The sequence below is a fragment of the Malaclemys terrapin genome, chromosome 9 (assembly GCF_027887155.1).
Source record: "Malaclemys terrapin pileata isolate rMalTer1 chromosome 9, rMalTer1.hap1, whole genome shotgun sequence".
Lineage (NCBI taxonomy): Eukaryota > Metazoa > Chordata > Testudines > Emydidae > Malaclemys > Malaclemys terrapin.
Genome location: NC_071513.1, coordinates 505,392 through 524,444, shown reverse-complemented (window position 1 = coordinate 524,444; position 19,053 = coordinate 505,392). Strand labels below are relative to the sequence as shown.

The 19,053-nt window shown below is 61.3% G+C and overlaps 1 protein-coding gene across 4 annotated transcripts in view; it reads left to right on the top strand.

Moving 5' to 3' along the window:
- Positions 1-10,412, top strand: part of NLGN3 (neuroligin 3) — an 87,267-nt gene extending 76,855 nt beyond the window's left edge. For all 4 annotated transcript variants that reach the window (XM_054040293.1, XM_054040292.1, XM_054040291.1 and 1 more), the window contains 2 exons: positions 3,528-4,317; positions 8,104-10,412. In XM_054040293.1, coding sequence (XP_053896268.1) covers positions 3,528-4,317; positions 8,104-8,944 — 1,631 coding nt within the window. In that variant the 3' untranslated portion in view covers positions 8,945-10,412. The remainder of the gene's footprint in view (positions 1-3,527; positions 4,318-8,103) is intronic.
- Positions 10,413-19,053: the final 8,641 nt, after the last annotated feature.

The window sequence follows — 19,053 nt, the reverse complement described above, 5'->3', positions numbered from 1 at the left end:
TGGGTCACTTTCCATATAAGGCAGCTCAGTATCCTTGGGGCGGGGTTGCCCTGTGCACTGGTCGAATAGTGGGGCATTTCAAACCAGGAGGGAGCATGTCAGAAAACACATTAAAATCCTCAGCGTTAGCAAGGAAAGTGTTTCCACAGCCAGGAGAGAGTTACAGCAACAGGTGAATCTCTGCGCAGGAAGGCAAGAGAGAACCTGGTCTGGCTGAAAGGCAAACCAGGAAATCCAGCCCCGACAGGGCCAAGAGGAAGGAACATAAATGATGGCAGAGGAATGGTGGAAATTAGGAGGCTAAGGGCTTGTCTGCACACAAGTGCCTATGCGGCATCTGTCCAGTGTAAGCCGTACAGCCACTCGCCGTGTCCTGGGTGGGCAGGGGATGAGCTGCCAAAGGCACGTTCGCTATCTGGCTAACTGGTCCACCCTGAGAGCGTGCTGGTAGAAGTATGTTGTTAAAAAGTCACTCCCCACCACCATTATATTAGCACAAAAATCTGTGTGTAGGCGGTAGGGGGTTGTGAAGCACAAAGAGAAAAACAAATCTATTCTCTGAGCTCTTCACAATCAGGAGGCTGCAAGAGACTCAGTGGGGCTGCTGGAGCAGCAGAGAACAAGATGAAGATTGGGGGCTGCGTGGGTGAGGACGGTCACAGTCACTTTCCACATACCCCTGCTTCTGGATGGGTGTCATGGACCTGGTACCCTCCAGCGTCCAGCCTCCGCCAGAGCTCAGCCTGGCTGGGCTGGGAAGCAGCTTCCTCCAGACCTGGCTACAGCAGGGCTTCTGCACTGCAGCTAGGGAACAAGTGTCAGGGGATCACAACCCCTTGCCCTCTTCCCTTTGTGCCCAATGGAGGGCGTGCTGGCTAGGTCCTAGCTAGGCGGGGGCGGGCCTGCTATGGAAAAGGTCAAGACCAGCAGCTGCTGGTAGTGTCAGAGTCGGGAGCCTGGGCAAGCGGGGCCCCCGGGCAAATCCCATGTGGGAATCCCGGTGTCCAAAGCACTCCCCCTCCCCCGTAGTCCAACCAGCCCTGCTCCCTCCTGCTGCTCCCAGTAGGAACCCCTGGCAGAGAAGCTGGGCTGGGCTGGTTCCCTGGTGCCACACAGAAGGTATGCTGGCCCAGGGAAATGAATGGAATTTGGCAGGATGGGTGTCAGGAAGCTGCCATGTTACCTTAATCCTGTAGCCCTTGTGCCTCTGGCAGGTGCCAAGACAAAGCTGGGTTGGCAGCACCGGCTGCACTTGTACAGGCCTCTGCACCTGGGACCAGCTAGATCTCCTTTGGCCAGGCCCCCCAGGGGCTGAGCTCTCCGCTCCCCCAGGGCTCTTGTGGCCCCAGCAGGCTGGGGAGCAGAGAGCCCCAGGGTGTGCACGCCAAGCCCTGTCTCGCCCCATCTCAGCCCCCGCAGGCTCCATTTCCTGGGAGCCCTTTGTATTCTGAGCACAAGTTCCATTGATGCGGAGCTGGAGTCTGGCCATGCATTCCTCTGCCTGGGCCAGGGCCTTTGTGGCCCTGCTTTCCAGGGCAAGAGTCCACTCCCTCCTGTGTTCCCTCCAGCAGAAAGGCCTCCTTTGTGCCCTGCGAGGCCTGCGTTGGCAGAGAGCTGGGCCCAGCTGGGCAGGAAGTATGGCTCGGGGGGCGGGGGAGAGTGGTGGTACCCAGAGGGAGCAGTTGAATGGGACACGCAGGGTTAAGCTGCCCTCGCACAGGCTTAGCTCTGCCAGCTACCAGCACTCGGAAGGGTGGTGCCAGGGCAGAAGAGCTGGGACAGCTGCAGCTGGAGGGATTCTGTGGAGCCATCACCAGCTCTCTTCAAGGCTGCTGGACTTCAGCAGGGCGGGAGCATCACCCACTTCCGGGGCATAGCTGCTCTGTTTTCTGCTTTGCCTGTAGGCTCCATGGGGCCAGGCCCCAGTTGTGTAGCACTGAGTATGCTGCTGCTGCAGGTTGCAGGCATGGTCCCACTCTACCCAGTGTACCTGCAACTCCGTACTCCGGCTGCTTTGAAGGAAATGCTAACGAACACAGGCTGAGACAGTGTAGATGTGTGTCTGTGCCCAGCCCCTAGAGAGCTGTCCCCTGCTGCGGCTTGTCTGGCTGTGCTACAGGGGAATTAGTCAGGTGGTCTGGACAAATTGGAGAAATGGTCTGAGGTAAACAGGATGAAGTTTAACAAAGACAAATGCAAAGTGCTCCACTTAGGAAAGAAAAATCAGTTTCACACGTACAGAATGGGAAGAGACTGTCTAGGAAGGAGTACGGCAGAAAGCGATCTAGGGGTTATAGTGGACCACAAGCTAAATATGAGTCAACAGTGTGATGCTGTTGCAAAAAAAGCAAACATGATTCTGGGATGTATTAACAGGTGTGTTATGAGCAAGACACGAGATGTCATTCTTCCGCTCTACTCTGCTCTGGTTAGGCCTCAGCTGGAGTATTGTGTCCAGTTCTGGGCACCGCATTTCAAGAAAGATGTGGAGAAATTGGAGAGGGTCCAGAGAAGAGCAACAAGAATGATTAAAGGTCTTGAGAACATGACCTATGAAGGAAGGCTGAAAGAATTGGGTTTGTTTAGTTGGGAAAAGAGAAGACTGAGAGGGGACATGATAGCAGTTTTCAGGTATCTAAAAGGGTGTCATAAGGAGGAGGGAGAAAACTTGTTCACCTTAGCCTCTAAGGATAGAACAAGAAGCAACGGGCTTAAACTGCAGCAAGGGAGGTTTAGGTTGGACAATAGGAAAAAGTTCCTAACTGTCAGGGTGGTTAAACACTGGAATAAACTGCCTAGGGAGGTTGTGGAATCTCCATCTCTGGAGATATTTAAGAGTAGGTTAGATAAATGTCTATCAGAGATGGTCTAGACAGTATTTGGTCCTGCCATGAGGGCAGGGGACTGGACTCGATGACCTCTCGAGGTCCCTTCCAGTCCTAGAATCTATGAATCTATGAAACCTATGAATCTAGGTGCACATTTTCCCTCTGCAGTGAGTTACTTTCTTAGCTGCTTGTACAAACTCAGCCTGTTGCAGAGGAGATGCTGCCTGTCTTTTACAGCACCTAGCGCAGTGGGCCTGGACCAAAATCACTGGCAGCGCTGTAATTATCTCAGGCACAGGGGGCGGACAGACCAATCCCATGATTTAGACTTTTGAGAAGTTCCTGTGATTGTTAGGACCTGGGGGACACTGCATTAGATGCAGCCCTTAGGCAAGCTGCCCATGGGGCTCTGCATTAGAGAGCCTTCAGGTGCCCCTAAGTTAGACTTGCATCTCACTCTTGCCTGCCTTAAGAGGAGGACAGCAGGAAGAGGCCTGCAGGCAATGTCCCATGCCCGCCAGGGTCCAGTCCTGCATCATCAAGGGCCTCTCCTGAAGTCAGAGCCCCTGCTTCTATCCCCCCATGTGGGATGAGTGTGTATTTGGGGGCTCCTAGACAGAGGAGCTGGTTAGCCCCTTCTGTGCTGTGCCTAGAGTGCTCCTGCCATGACCTGCCATTCATGCTCCTCTTTGCCTGCAGGTCTCTTCCAAAGAGCGATCATCCAGAGTGGCTCTGCTCTCTCCAGCTGGGCCGTCAACTACCAGCCTGTGAAGTATACCAGCCTGCTGGCCGACAAGGTAGGCTGCAACGTGCTGGACACTGTGGACATGGTGGATTGTCTGCGACAGAAGAGTGCCAAGGAGCTGGTAGAGCAAGATATCCAGCCAGCCCGCTACCACGTGGCCTTTGGGCCCGTCATCGATGGAGATGTCATCCCGGACGACCCTGAGATCCTGATGGAGCAGGGCGAGTTCCTGAACTACGACATCATGCTGGGGGTGAACCAGGGTGAGGGGCTGAAGTTCGTGGAGGGTGTGGTGGATCCCGAGGATGGTGTCTCGGGCAGTGACTTTGACTACTCTGTCTCCAACTTTGTGGATAACCTATATGGCTACCCAGAGGGGAAGGACACCTTGCGGGAGACCATCAAGTTCATGTACACAGACTGGGCGGACAGGGACAACCCCGAGACACGTCGCAAAACCCTGGTGGCCCTGTTCACTGACCACCAGTGGGTGGAGCCGTCAGTGGTGACGGCTGACCTGCATGCCCGCTACGGCTCCCCAACCTACTTCTACGCCTTCTACCACCACTGCCAGAGCCTCATGAAACCCGCATGGTCTGACGCGGCCCATGGAGATGAGGTGCCTTACGTCTTCGGGATCCCCATGATTGGCCCCACTGACCTCTTCCCTTGCAATTTCTCCAAGAACGACGTCATGCTCAGCGCCGTGGTGATGACCTATTGGACCAACTTTGCCAAGACTGGGTGAGGGATGCTCTGCCCTCCCTGGGCCTGTGTGTGGTGTGTGTGTGGGTCTGTCCACATCCCTGTGTGTGTCTGCACACATGTGTGTGTGAATGCGCCTCCCTGTGTGTGTGCACCCGACCCCCTGTATGTGTGTGTGCATGCTCCTCCCTCTGTGTGCACACCTCCCTGTGTGTGTGTGTGTCTGCCAGCCTCCCTGTGTGTGTGCATCCGCCTCCCTGTGTGTGTGTGCATGCTCCTCCCTCTGTGTGCATACCTCCCTGTGTGTGTGTGTCTGCCAGCCTCCCTGTGTGTGTGTGCATGCACCTCACTGTGTGTGTCTGCACGCATGTGTGTGTGCATGCTCTTCCCTCTGTGTGCACACCTCTGTGTGTGTGTGCCAGCCTCCCTGTGTGTGTGTGCATGCGCCTCGCTGTGTGTGTCTGCACACGTATGTGCATGCTTCCCTCTGTGTGTGTGTTCACCCGCCTCCCTGTGTGTGTGTGCACGCATGTGCGTGTGCATGCTCCTCCCTCTGTGTGCACACCTCCCTGTGTGTGTGTGTGCCAGCCTCCCTGTGTGTGTGTGTGCATGCGCCTCCCTGTGTGTGTGTGCACGCATGTGCGTGTGCATGCTCCTCCCTCTGTGTGCACACCTCCCTGTGTGTGTGTGTGCCAGCCTCCCTGTGTGTGTGTGTGCATGCGCCTCCCTGTGTGTGTGTGCATGTGCCTCGCTGTGTGTGTGCACACTTCCCTGTGTGTGTGTGTCTGTCCACCTCCCTGTGTGTATCTGCATGCATGTGTGTGTGCATGCTCCTCCCTCTGTGTGCACACCTCCCTGTGTGTATGTGTGTGCCAGCCTCCCTGTGTGTGAGTGTGCACCCGCCTCCCTGTGTTTGTGCATGCGCCTTGCTGTGTGTGTCTGCACACATGTGTGCACGCTTCCCTCTGTCTGTGTGCACACCTCCCTGTGTGTGTGTGTGTACATGTGCCTCGCTGTGTGTGTTTGCATGCATGTGTGTGTGCATGCTCCTCCCTCTGTGGGTGCACACCTCCCTGTGTGTGTGTGTGTGTGTGTGTGCGTGCCAGCCTCCCTGTGTGTGTGCACATACGCCTCCCTGTATGTGTCTGCACGCATGTGTGTGTGCATGCTTCTCCCTCTGTGTGTGCACACCTCCCTCTGTGTGTGTGTGTGTGTGCACCCGCCTCCCTGTGTGTGTGCATGCGCCTCGCTGTGTGTGTCTGCACACATGTGTGTGTGAATGCCTCCCTCTGTGTGTGTTTGTGTGCATGTGCCTCCCTGTGTGTGTGTCCACGTGCACCTCCCGTGTGTGTGTGCATGTGCCTTACTGGAGTTTGTATTAGTGTGGCAGGATAGTGTGTCTGCACACCTTCCCTCTGTGTGTGTGTGTGTGTGTGTGTGTGTGTGTGTTTGCACAGTCACACTCTGGGGTTCAATCCAGACTAATAAGGGTTGTGTCATCATCTGCCCCATAACCTGCGGATCTCACTATGCTTTGCTGTTACAACTCCCTCTCACAACTAGTCACCAGCATGCAGGGCACACCCTGAGTGGTTGTGTGTAGCTGGAGCACTCATCCCACCAGCCACACTCTGCCTGTCACAGCCTTGGCTGCTACCTGCGGGGTGACCCTGACACATGGCCAGGCCTGAATTTTCCCCCAAAACGTGTCTTCGGCGCCGTCCAGTTCTTTCCCGGGCAGCTTAGATATTAGAGATCCATTGCCCCTGTAAGGGGTCAGTGCACAACGGTTTGCTACTTTCATTGGCGTTCAGTGTCAACACAGCACTGGATTAGGTCTGCTTAAAAACACAAACCTGTTTGTTTAACTACCGAGAGCTAGATTTGAAGAAAGAAGACAGGTGTAAGGCAATACCATGAGAAATGGTTACGAGAGAAATAAAGCTAAAACACTTCCCAGTAACTAAGACTTAATGAGCTAGACATGGTTCAAGGTCAAATCCCTACCACATGCTCCCAGCAACAGGGCTGACTAAATGTTCATCTCAGTCCCTGCCAGAGCCCAAAGCCTGGTTCCTGTGCCCTCCTAGGGCAGGCCCGTTTTCAAATGGAGGTGTGGGCCCCTCTGGAAACTTAGCCATAGTGTGGGGACCCCCAAAGATCTGCAGCCCACAGGTTGAAAACCACCGTCTTAGGTGAGAGAGCAACTCCCTGGGGTGTTTTAGCCCCTCACTTTTATCGTCCAGTTCCCCTTAAAATGTGTTTTCCTGAGGGGTTCCCCTGGGAAAGTTCCTTCCCACCGTGAGGATGGAGACCTGGAGTCTGGTGGTGAAAGAGGTTCCATGCTGTTTGCTAAACCACAGATCCATTTGTTCCTGTCCCCCCTTGTTGCCAAAGAATGGCCACGTGACTGGTGATGGCCAATCAACTTTGACACCTGGCAAGAGGTGTCAGCTTGTCCTTTGTCTTTGAGAAACAGGCTTACCCCCTCCCCAGACTTGTCTGGTAAACACATTTCAGTCGCAATTTCATCTTATGTTCCTAACTGTACACAGAAAGGTGCTGCACACACGTCACCATGGTATTACTCACCAGAGAGTTACTAGTTCTCAAGTGATACCTCGTAAGACATATTTTGTATGAAGATTATTACAGTGGTGTAGGGTGTGTCCGGTCTGCACACACCCTACTGCAGGGGTGTGTCTGGTCTCACACCTCCCTGTGTGTGTGTGCACACCTTTCCAGAGGAAGGGGGTATGTGCTCCCTCCCTGTATGCATGTGTGCACTCCCTCTGTGTGTGTGTGTGTGCGCCCCCCTTCCTGCACGTGTGTGTGTGTGCATGCGCCCTCCCTCCCCACACGTGTGTGTGCCCTCCCTCCCCACACGTGTGTGTGTGCACGCATGCCCTCCCTCCTAACACGTGTGTGTGCGCGCTCCCTCCCCACACGTGTGTGTGTGTGCATGCGCCCTCCCTCCCCACACGTGTGTGTGCCCTCCCTCCCCACACGTGTGTGTGTGCACGCATGCCCTCCCTCCTAACACGTGTGTGTGCGCGCTCCCTCCCCACACGTGTGTGTGTGTGCGTGCGCACATGCCTTCCCTCCCCGCACATGTGTGTGTGTGTGTGTGCGCGTGCCCTCCCTACGTGTGCGCACCCTCTCTCTGGGGCACACTCTGGGGTCGGGAGTCTGGCAATCAGGGGAGGATCCTGCCCTGGGGTCAGGGCATCACTGCGGAGCCGCCTACACAGGCAGGGCCGTGGAGGGGCGGAATTTCTTGAGGCACTGGGAGGTCGCTGGGAAATCCCACAAGCAGAGCCGTGGGTGCCATTCGGACGGGGTTGGGTTAGCGTAGCTGCTTCCCTGCTTGGCTCCGTTGGCCGGCTCAGCGCTGGCTGGAGCAGCCTGGTGCGCAGCTGGATCAGGCACCTACCTTGCCATTCTGGAGGGCCGAGTCCAATGGAGATTTCACCAGAGGGGGTGGGGGTGGGGGTGGGGGGGAGTTTAGCTTAAGCCTGCGTTACAGTCTCTGTGCAGGAGCCCCTCACTGCAGCCAGGTGCCCGGCTCTGACAATGGGGGAAGCATGAGACCCAAGGTGAGAATCAAGGAGCATTGGCAGAGCTGGGCCAGCCGGGGGCTGTGGGTCGGGGTTGATGAGCCCCAGCAGGGGCCATTCTGCACTCTGCGGGGCTCTAAGGTGCTGGTAGAGCCTCTCCCGATGGGCTGGGCCCTGTCTGCTTGTGGCTCCTGCAGAGCTCTGTGCAGCACCCTGTCTCTGCGTGTTTCTCCAGTGCCACATGGACGGTTTCTGTTGTGTTTCCCAGGGACCCCAACAAGCCTGTCCCCCAGGACACCAAGTTCATTCACACCAAGGCCAACCGCTTTGAGGAAGTGGCGTGGTCCAAGTACAACCCTCGCGACCAGCTGTACCTGCACATCGGCCTGAAGCCAAGAGTACGGGACCACTACCGAGCCACCAAGGTGGCCTTCTGGAAGCACCTGGTGCCCCACCTGTACAACCTGCACGACATGTTCCACTATACCTCGACCACCACCAAAGTGCCGCCGCCAGACGCCACCCAGAACTCGCACATCACCCGCCGGCCCAACGGCAAAATCTGGACTACCAAGCGCCCGGCCATCTCCCCGGCTTACAACAGCGAGAACCCCAGGGAGAAGTGGAGCCCGGAGCAGGAGGCCGGCACGCTGCTGATCGAGAACCCCCGGGACTACTCCACCGAGCTGAGCGTCACCATCGCTGTGGGGGCCTCCCTGCTGTTCCTCAACGTGCTGGCCTTCGCTGCGCTCTACTACCGCAAGGACAAGCGCCGGCAGGACACACACCGCCAGCCCAGCCCCCAGCGCAGTGCCCCCAACGACATCGGCCACACGCCTGAGGAGGAGATCCCCTCCCTGCAGATGAACCAGGCCCACCACGAATGCGAGTCAGGGCAGGCACACGACGCCCTGCGGCTCACCTCCCTGCCCGACTACACGCTGACCCTGCGCCGCTCCCCAGACGACATCCCTCTGATGACCCCCAATACCATCACCATGATCCCCAACTCCCTGGTGGGCCTACAGACCCTGCACCCCTACAACACCTTTGCAGCAGGGTTCAACAGTACGGGGCTCCCGCACTCACACTCCACCACCAGGGTATAGCTCCAGGGGCTGTGCCCACCCATGCCCGCACACAGGGGACATTGGCTGGGGCAGCGGGAGCTGACGGATGCAGATTGGGCAGCACACACAGATGGATCCACCTGGCAGGGTGGAGCCGAGCCCCAGGGCCAGCAGGACCCCTGGTGCGGGACAGGTGGGCTGCTCGCCCCTCTGGCTCGCTCTTCTGATTTTATTTTGTAAAGTGCTTTGACTCTCCATGTGCTGAGAGGGTTGACACCGGGGCAGCAGGGCCCAGCCAGAGCGGTGCAGGAGAATGGACAGCAGAGCAGGTGCAGAGAGTGTCACCCAGCCCTGCACACTGCATCTCGCTGGAAACCCCCGTGCAGGACAATGAGAAGGACCTGCCTGGGGAGGAGGTGATGGTGTGCCTGCCCCCTGGCCTGGACATGGCACTAGAGGACTCTGCGCCACTGGGGAGGTGGTGCCTCCTGGAGCCCTCTTTCCTACCCCCCAAGTACATTGGGGACTGGCTAGGAGCAGTCCTTGGCATTCTCTTTCCATTGGACCTGTTGGGTTGATTGAAATTTGCCATTCAAAGTGCCATGGAAAAGGCTCCAGCACTCTGTCAAATTGTGGTGTGAAGCAGCTGCCTTGGGCCACTGGCGCTGGGCAGGAGGGGCTCAGTGCCCAGTCTGGCACCGGGTGGGAAGGCTCAGTGCCCGGGTTGACGCTGGGCGGGGGGGGCTCAGTGCCTGGTCTGGCGCTGGGCAGGGGGTCTCGGTGCCCAGTCTGGCGCTGGGCAGGGGGGACTCGGTGCCCGGTCTGGCACTGGGGGGGTGAGGTCTTGGTGCCCAGTCTGGCGCTGGGCGGGGGGGCTCGGTGCCTGGTCTGGACCTGGGGGGCTAAGGGCTCAGTGCTCGGTCTGGCGCTGGGCAGAGGGGGCTTGGTGCCCAGTCTGGCACTGCGGGGGGTGAGGGCTCGGTGCCCGGTCTGGCGCTGGGCAGGAGGGGCTCAGTGCCCAGGTTGTCGCTGGGTGGGAGGGTTCGGTGCCCAGTCTGGCACTGGGGGGGGGGCAAGGGCTTGGTGCCCGGTCTGGTGCTGGGCAGGCAGGGCTCGGTGCCCGGCCTGGCACTGGGGGGGGACAAGGGCTTGGTGCCCGGTCTGGTGCTGGGCAGGCGGGGCTCGGTGCCCGGTCTGGCACTGGGGGGGGGTGAGGGCTCGGTGCCCGGTCTGGCACTGGAGGAGGTGAGGGCTTGGTGCCCGGTCTGGCGCTGGGCAGGGGGGGCTCGGTGCCCGGTCTGGCAGGCCAACCCTATGCGTGGGCCCAGCACCTCTGCTCCTCTTGCTGCAGAGAATCTCTTTGTGTCGGTCGTGTCTCTTTGCAGAGATGTTTTTTAAGCAGATCTTTAGTTCTTTACACACTAACGGAGTCGCTGAGTTTTGTCCTTTGTAAAGATTTTAAACCAGGTGTTCTTGATATGAAGTAAAAAAGCCAGTTAGAATCTCAGTGTGTGCCGCTGCTCCCACCAGCCAGGCCCCCGCCCGCTGCCTTCCCAAGAGAGACCATCTGTGCCATGCCACCAAACCAGCAGCCTGGGCCGCAGGGCACGTCCCGTGGGCTGACATGCAGCCCTCTTTTCTATTTTTGATATTTCCCCTCCCCTGTTGTTCATGTCTGTGTATTTCAGCCAAATAACATGTGTGCTATGGCCCAAGTCTGAGCGTCGCTCTGCGCTGCCAGCACTCCTCTGCCAACAGCCACTGCCACCCGTCACACACCTCATCCAACCGCATGGCCTAGGACCCCACCCCTTCACTAATACCCTGCTACGCCGCCACCCTCCCTACTAAAACCTGCTCACGCCCCTCCATCCCAGTCATCCGCTGGCTCCCCCGCCACCCAGCTCTGCCGGCTCCCCCGTCCCCTGCCAGCCCCCTCCCGGCCCTCCTCTGGCAGCTCCCCCCCGCCCTCCTCTGCTGGTTCTCCTGTCCCCTGCCATCCTCTGCCAGCTCCCCTGTCTCCTGCCAGCCCCCTCCCGGCCCTCCTCTGGCAGCTCCCCCCCTGCCCTCCTCTGCTGGCTCTCCTGTCCCCTGCCATCCTCTGCCAGCTCCCCCATCCCCTGCCAGCCCCCTCCCCGCCCTCCTCTGCCAACTCCCCCTTCCTGCCCTCCTCTGCCAGCTCCTCCTCCCCGCCCTCCTCTGCCAGCTCCTCCTCCCCGCCCTCCTCTGCTGGCTCCCCCTCCCCGCCCTTCTCTGCCAACTCCCCCTCCCTGCCCTCCTCTGCCAGCTCCTCCTCCCCGCCCTCCTCTGCCAGCTCCTCCTCCCCGCCCTCCTCTGCCGGCTCCCCCTCCCTGCCCTCCTCTGACAGCTCCCCCGTCCCCTGCCAGCCCCCTCCCCACCCTCCTCTGCCGGCTACGCCCCCCCTTCTCTGGCAGCTCCCCCTCCCTGCCCTCCTCTGCCAGCTCCCCCATCCTCTGCCAGCCCCCTCCCCACCCTCCTCTGCCAGCTCCTCCTCCCCGCCCTCCTCTGCCGGCTCCCCCTCCCTGCCCTCCTCTGCCAGCTCCCCCATCCTCTGCCAGCCCCCTCCCCACCCTCCTCTGCCAACTCCCCCTCCCCGCCCTCCTCTGCCGGCTCCCCCTCCCCACCCTCTTCTGCCAACTCCCCCTCCCCGCCCTCCTCTGCCGGCTCCCCCTCCCCACCCTCCTCTGCCGGCTACGCCCCCCCTCCTCTGCCAGCTCCCCCTCCCCGCCCTCCTCTGCCAGCTCCCCCATCCTCTGCCAGCCCCCTCCCCGCCCTCCTCTGCCAACTCCCCCTCCCTGCCCTCCTCTGCCAGCTCCTCCTCCCCGCCCTCCTCTGCCGGCTACGCCCCCCCTCCTCTGCCAGCTCCCCCTCCCCGCCCTCCTCTGCCAGCTCCCCCATCCTCTGCCAGCCCCCTCCCCACCCTCCTCTGCCAGCTCCTCCTCCCCGCCCTCCTCTGCCGGCTCCCCCTCCCCGCCCTCCTCTGACAGCTCCCCCGTCCCCTGCCAGCCCCCTCCCCACCCTCCTCTGCCATTCTTGATGTTTTTCACCATTGCCATTGCCATATCTTACTGCCCTCTGCCAGTCCCATTGCTACTCCCATCCTTCGCCAGCCCTGCTGCAGGCCTGCCACGTTCTGCCTCTGCTCCTGCCTCGTGCCCCTGGCTCCGCTCTGCACCTTTGTGAGCTGCTGGGGGACAGTGCAGGGGACACGGGGGCACCCAGCTGCACAGCAAAGCCCTGGCTCAAACAGCCTGGTGTGGGGAGGGCTCGGCTCGTGTAGAGGTGAGGGGACCCAACCTGGGTAGCGCAGTGAATGGTGCGGGGGGGGGGGGGGGGTGTCACACAGTATGTGGGCTCAGGGTATGTTTTGTTGATGTCTCAGATCAGTCCTTGCTGGACATTTCTCCACCTCCCAGAAAGACCCCAATATTCTAGCAGTCACCACTCAGGAGCCCAGGGCTGGGGGGCAGGATGGAGGGGCACTGGCGGGGCTGGGGGGAACCCAGGGCTGGGGGGCAGGATGGAGGGGCACTGGTAGGGCTGGGGGCGGGATGGAGAGGCACTGGCGGGGCTGGGGGCGGGATGGAGAGGCACTGGCAGGGCTGTGGGGCAGGATGGAGGGGCACTGGTAGGGCTGGGGGCGGGATGGAGAGGCACTGGCGGGGCTGGGGGCGGGATGGAGAGGCACTGGCAGGGCTGTGGGGCAGGATGGAGGGGCACTGGTAGGGCTGGGGGCGGGATGGAGAGGCACTGGCGGGGCTGGGGGCGGGATGGAGAGGCACTGGCAGGGCTGTGGGGCAGGATGGAGAGGCACTGGCGGGGCTGGGGGCAGGATGGAGAGGCACTGGTAGGGCTGGGGGCGGGATGGAGGGGCACTGGCGGGGCTGGGGGCGGGATGGAGGGGCACTGGCGGGGCTGTGGGGCAGGATGGAGGGGCACTGGCAGGGCTGTGGGGCGGGATGGAGGGGCACTGGCGGGGCTGGGGGCGGGATGGAGGGGCACTGGCGGGGCTGGCAGGAACATGCAGCACAGCTGGGTAAAGTTGGGGTGATGAGTTTCTTCCAGTCTCTGCACTGGAGGACTCTGCATGGGGCAGCCCCAGGGGAGCAGCTTTCGCCCAGGAGGGGAGAGGCCCATGGCTGCGTTGGGCCTGGGCTGTTCGACACAAGCTGCGCTTGGCCATTCCCTGCAGGCGCGGGAGCACCGGGCTGTGCGCCATGGCGATGCCCGAGGCTGCCCCCAGCCTGCCAAGGGGCCCTGGCAGAGGCACCCTGAGCTGGTGCTGCCTGATTCCAGGCACCAGTGTCCAGACACAAGTGGGTGGGGAGGGGGTGCAAGAGTTGGGCCCCAGCCAGTGTGAGGCCAGGGGCTAACCCCGTCCCCTGCCAGCCCCCCGGCTGCCCCACAGAACAGCTCAGACCTAGGATGGGGAGGCAACTGGGGGGGCTGCGCCAATGGCTAGTCTGCTCCTGCCTCCCCCCGCATGGCTGCTGGCTGACAGGGCCACGCTTCGCTCGCCCCGGGGGCCAAGCCACAGCTGCGGCCATATGCCTCCCCCCCCCCAGGCTCTGCCACCTCCCCCCCGCACCCGGGCTCTGCCACCCCCCCACCCTACCCCTGCCCCCAGGCTCTGCCACCCCACCCAACCCAACCCCCCCCAGCCTCTGCCACTCCCCCGCCCCCAGGCTCTACCACCCTCCCAACCTCCCTTCCCTCCCCCAGGGCTCTGCTATCCGAGCCTCCCCCGGGGGCTCTGCTACCCTATTCCCCCCCAGGGGCTCTGCCACCTAATTACCCCCACTCCAGGGCTCTGCCACCCTCTCCCCTCTCCCCCCGGGCTCTACCCCCCCCCTCCCCCAGGGCTCTGCTATATGACCCTCCTCCCCCCGGGTCTCTGCCACCTAATTCCCTCCCCCCAGCCCGGGCTCTGCCCCTGAATCCCTGTCAGGGCCTGACTCCCAGGCCAGCCCTTTGCCACCTGATTCCGCCCCCTCCCCCCCAGGGCCTGAGTCCTCTCCTCCCCCCAGGGCCTTGTCTTCTAATCCCTCCCCCCCCATCCCAATTTGGTCAAAGGAGCCCAGAGCCAGGCCCCGGGGCTTGGACTCATACTCTGAGAGGTTGGCCAAGTCTGCATTCCCCATTTCATGCCATTTAGGGCAATGTAGGGGATCCCCCCAAAGACGGGGGGCAGAGCAGGGCCTTGGAGCAGGGAGGGCGTGTGGGGGCAGAGCAGGACGCCAGGCGAGAGCAGGCGATGCGGGGGTCTCTGGGGTAGGAGGGGGGCCTGGGGCTGGGCAGAGCAGTGCTGAGTGCAGAATGTAGTTATACCGTCACCTGCGCAGAGTAACAACCTCCAAATAAAACAAATGCTATTTTGAATAGTGTGGTGTCCTGTGAGCTGTATGGGGGGGCAGGGGAGGAGTCTCAAAGGACAGCGGCGTGGGGAGGAGGCCACCAGAGCCTAGCGGGGGGCGAGGCAGGATTCCCAAAGCCAGGGCAGGGACTGGGGAACCACAGCCCAGCGTGGGTGCGTGGGCGTTCGTTGGCATTGACCAGCGCCAGCGACATGGGCCCTGTGCCTGGGTTTGCCACTGGGGCCTTGGGGAGCAGCCCTCATGCAGCACCATTGGCAGCAGATGCTCGCTTTGCATGGGGGGGGCTAAGCATGGGAGCGGGCTGGGGGCTACTGAGCCACGGGTGGGCAGCTGGCTGCAGGCTGGGACAGGGGGGTTCCAGTGTGTTACTTCTCATGCGCTCCCCAGCCCACACCCGGGCACCACGGCAGCTGCTCCAGCCCCTCCAGGTCCCGTCTCGCCACCCCCACATGGGTGAGCCGTTTACTAGACAGTGCAGCGGCATGACAGGCAGGGATGGAGCCATCCAGCAACATGCCCCAATATTTCCACTGCTTCCCCCAGTTCCCCGACCCTGGCATCTGCCCCCCCAACACTGCCAGCAATCACAGGTGTTGGGCAAGTGGGCATCAGGCAAGCGACCACTGGCAGCTCAGAGTAGGGTGGGTCCCTAGCCTTGGCTACACCCCGTAGTCAGCGTCAGCCCAGGCTTTGCCCGACAGCGGCAGTGTCTGTCTCTGGCACGTCACTGGCAGTACCCAGGCGACTCCCATACTCCGCTGAGCCCATCCCCGGCACCCTTCAGGGCAGGGAGCCCCCCCTACTTTACAGCTGGGGCCTGAGCCCCAGAGGCCCAAGAGCACCCGGGGAGTCAGTTCAAGGCTTGTGCCCAGCCCACTGGCCCATCCTTCCTCTGACAGCCCAGCCCCAAAGCCCTGCAGCGCAGCCGCCCCGAGGGAAACCGGGCAGGGCCCTGCTGGCAGTGCCCCAGGCCCCGCTGAAGCTGCTCAGTGGCTTTCCCCTCTGGGCTGGGGCTCCCTGCTCACGGAGCAGCCAGGGCCAGCGGCTCTGGGGACCCCTTGGCAAAGGGACCTGCCGGCGCGGTGCTGGCTGGGGACCTGGCGCCTCTCTGGGATTGGGGCAGGGCAGCAAAGCCCCAGGCTCCTGTGGGTGGCATGAGCCACCAGAGTCCCAGCGCCCTGAGATCTCCCTGCTGCAGGCTGGGCCCACACGGATTTTCCCATGTCCCAAATGGGCCCTGGTGTCTGTGCCCCACCTCTCGCAAGGAGCCCCTGTGGCGCTGCCCCGCCCAGCTCACTGCCCCCCCATTTATTATCCCAGTCACCCCATCTCTTCCTCGCCACCCCCAGGCATCAGGCAGACAAAATCGGGGCGGGGGAGGGGGGAGATTGTGCCAGCATATACAACATTAGATTTGATACGTTAGCGCCTGCAAGAGCTGGGGTGTGTGTGGAAGATAATAGATGTATGGGGGAGGGGGGGGGAAAACCAAGGTGTGTGTGGGGGGACCTGCCCTCTAGCCCCATAGTAAATCACACCCCTGCCCCCCTCATCCCCCTTTGCCTCATTCCACTGCCCCCCCCCCCACCGCCCCTCCTTTCTTGCCAAGCAGCAAAGCTGCTGATTTCATTTCTTTTTAATGTAATTTCGAACAGGGTTTCCATGGAAACCAGTCATGGGGCCTGCGTCGCCTCCAGTGAGCGTACCGGCCTGGTGAGCCAGCGCTGGGGCCCTGAGCCAAGCAATGAGTTTTAGCTCTGCCGTTGGGGGGGGGGGGCAGGCCCTTGTGTGCAGGTGGGGAGCCCCCCCCCCCGCCTTGAGACACCAGTGCTGGGGCAGTCCCAGAGGAGCCTGGCAGCTGCTTTGCATCCCTAGGGCAGCGGGGGGCAGGGCCATGCCGAAGGCCTCGTGAGCCTGGGGTCAGGGCCATGGTGCGGCCCAGAGGCCCAGCCAGTGGCTAGCCCCATACCGCCCTCCCACCCCGGTACCAGCTTAGGGCGGGAACACCTCGGTCTGCCAGGTGGCTCCCTGCTGAGGGGCACTGGCTGAATTAGCCACTGGCACAAGAATATGCTCCTGCTACTGGCCCATGAGCTATGGGGCGCCCCTGACAACGGCTGCCCGCTGCGCCCAGGTCGCATTGGCCTACTGCTCACTAGGCTGCCCAGGTCTTGTCCTGATTTACCATGGCACCAATGACAGGGCTGGGAGGGGCTGTGGCCTTCTCCGGGGCGTTGCTTGGCCGATAGTCGCGCTGAAGTTCATAGGCATGTGCTTATGCAGCCAATGCACCAAGGGAAAAAGACCCACCAAAGTACCAGCTGGGCGAGGCCCGGCATGCCGTGCAGCTGTGGCCCGTGGGTCCCTGACTTAGCCCCCCCCCTGGTCCCGTAGCACCAGGGGGCTAGAGACAGCTTATCTTGCGTGTGGACAAGAGCAATTCATCATTACTTGTCATGTGCTCGCCTGCTGTAGCTAGCCCCAGCGCTGTGCGGGGCAGTGCGACGAATGTCCAGGCCTGCCCCAGGCCCGGCCAGGCTGCATTGCACAAGACGTGATGCCAGCCAATGAGACCAGATGCTCCGGGGCTGGTGGGCCTGACGACGCGTCGCTGAGTAACCGCTGGCTCGTGGCGCAAGGCAGCCAGGCTGCACCCAGTGAGCAGGGCGGTGGGACCAGGGGCGTCACTACCAAAGGGCAGCGCTAGAAACGCCTGTGCCAGGCTAGGGCGCGCATGTCTAGGCCAGGTGGGAGCCCAGCATCGGTGCCAATAGGACACGGCTGGACCCACCCCCGCTGGTCCTGGACTACCTGTGCCAACCGCACCCCCTGCCCGGTAGCCTCTATGAACCTATCCCGAACGGCTTAGAAATGTGCCGCTGACAAACCAGTCCCTGAGCTGCGCGTCTACCAGCCGCGCTCAGGCGGTGCACAGCTGGCTTTGTTAGCCCTGGCTAGGCCACACCTGCTGGTTTCCGTGACTTCAGTTAGCGCAGCCTAAGTGTTGCTCTACATGTGGCACTAGCTCACCAGCCAGGGATTGCTAGAGCAGAGCCTGCCCTGGCCAGGGTGCCTTGCCCCACACCAGCCATATGGCAGGGTTAGGCTTGATACCACCCAGAGAGTCTCCAGGCCTGGGGCCGCAGGTGTATGATGCTGGGCCCTGAGCTGACCAACCGCCAGTGCGGGCACTGTGCGGCCACAGGGAGCAAGGGCCAGGCAGACGCCACTGCACCGCTCGCTGCTGTGGGGTCAGGGGAAACAGCGCCCCGGGGAAAGGGTATGGGGTGTGTCACAGCATTGGGGTGTTAGGTGAGTGGATCCCCAGGGGCTGGCTGCAGAGTCCCAGTGAGGGGGCGCAGGCCAGGTTTGCCATGGCTGAGGAGAGCCCTGGGGACAGGCTGAGGTCCCCCTGGTTCACCACAGCAGCAATCATCACAATTGCTCCCTTTCCTTTAGTTGGGGAAGTTGGTGCCTCCCTCTGTCCTGGGAGTGGGATCAGGCCCCCCCCACGGCCTAATGCAAACGTAGCCCTGCCCTGGAGCCCAGGGCTGCCTGGCTAATTGGGTGTGTAAGGAAATGAGGGCACGTCCCCTGAGTAGGACGCTGGCACTTGTGCATGAGGCCTGCTGAGCCCGTGTACGGGGGGGGGGGGGGGGGGGGGGGGGAGGAGGTGTGCCCTAGGTGCCAGGCAGCCTGGGTTTGAACACTGAGCCCTGACGCACCAGATTTCACTGCTCACCAGGGAGCCTCCTGTGCCCTGAATCTTGGCACTGGCCCCCGTGGGGGCTGGACGTCCTGCCTGGCAGATTATCCTGTGTACAGGGCTGGCTCAGTGTTTCCCCATTGTGGCAGATACACAATGGGCTGGAGGGTCGGGGGTGGGGGGTGCATGCCGAGGCACCAGGAAGGCTGGTTTGATATGCTGGGCTATGGGTTTGGGGCTGGGGAGACTGGAGTGGTGAGGGGTCAGGGCTGGGTGCTGTTCTCTTTACCATGCCCCACTCAGGCTACATTGTCTATACCTGTACTTGTGGCACCAGATTGGGCTTGGTCGACCCAGGTCTGTCTGTTCCCACAGCACAGCCTGAGATTGCTGGTGCTTTCCCACGGCCCTGGTTGGGGGGGGTTGGCGGGGAGGGGCAGGATTGGGCCAGGGCCCAGCGCCGGGTTAGCCAGCTCAGCAGCTAGCCAGTGCCGACTCCGGCCTGAGAGGGGCTAGGGAAGGGCAGTAGAACCCTGCGGGCACCAGGCACAGGAGGGAGCCGGCGGCTGCCTGCGAGCAGGAGCAGCAGGCTGGACTAGCCTGGACGCTGGCGGTGGAAGGAAGGCCACGCAGCAGGCAGCCGAGAGCCAGGCTTGGACGCAACACGTTGCCTCTCGGTGGCTGGGGGCTCCGTAGCAGCAGCCGGAGGATGCCGGTCAGCAGCCAGCAAGCAGGACGGGGGGTGGTGGGAGGATGGGGTGGATGGGCCCCAATGGGACACGGTGGTTACCCTGACACAGCTCTACTGCCATGCCCCTCGGGGCTGAGTTCAGAATGACTGGTGCTGTTTGCACTGAACTGTTAGTCATTGTGTAACCTTTGGATGGGCTGGAGTTCACTTCACTGCCCTTCTCCGGTGCTGAAAAAAGTTGGTGAATCACACTGATTGAGACAATTTAACTAAAACAGTTTGACTAAAATCAAACATTCAAAGTATTCAATTAAAATAAAATAGGGCTGTCGATTAATTGCAGTTAACTCATGCA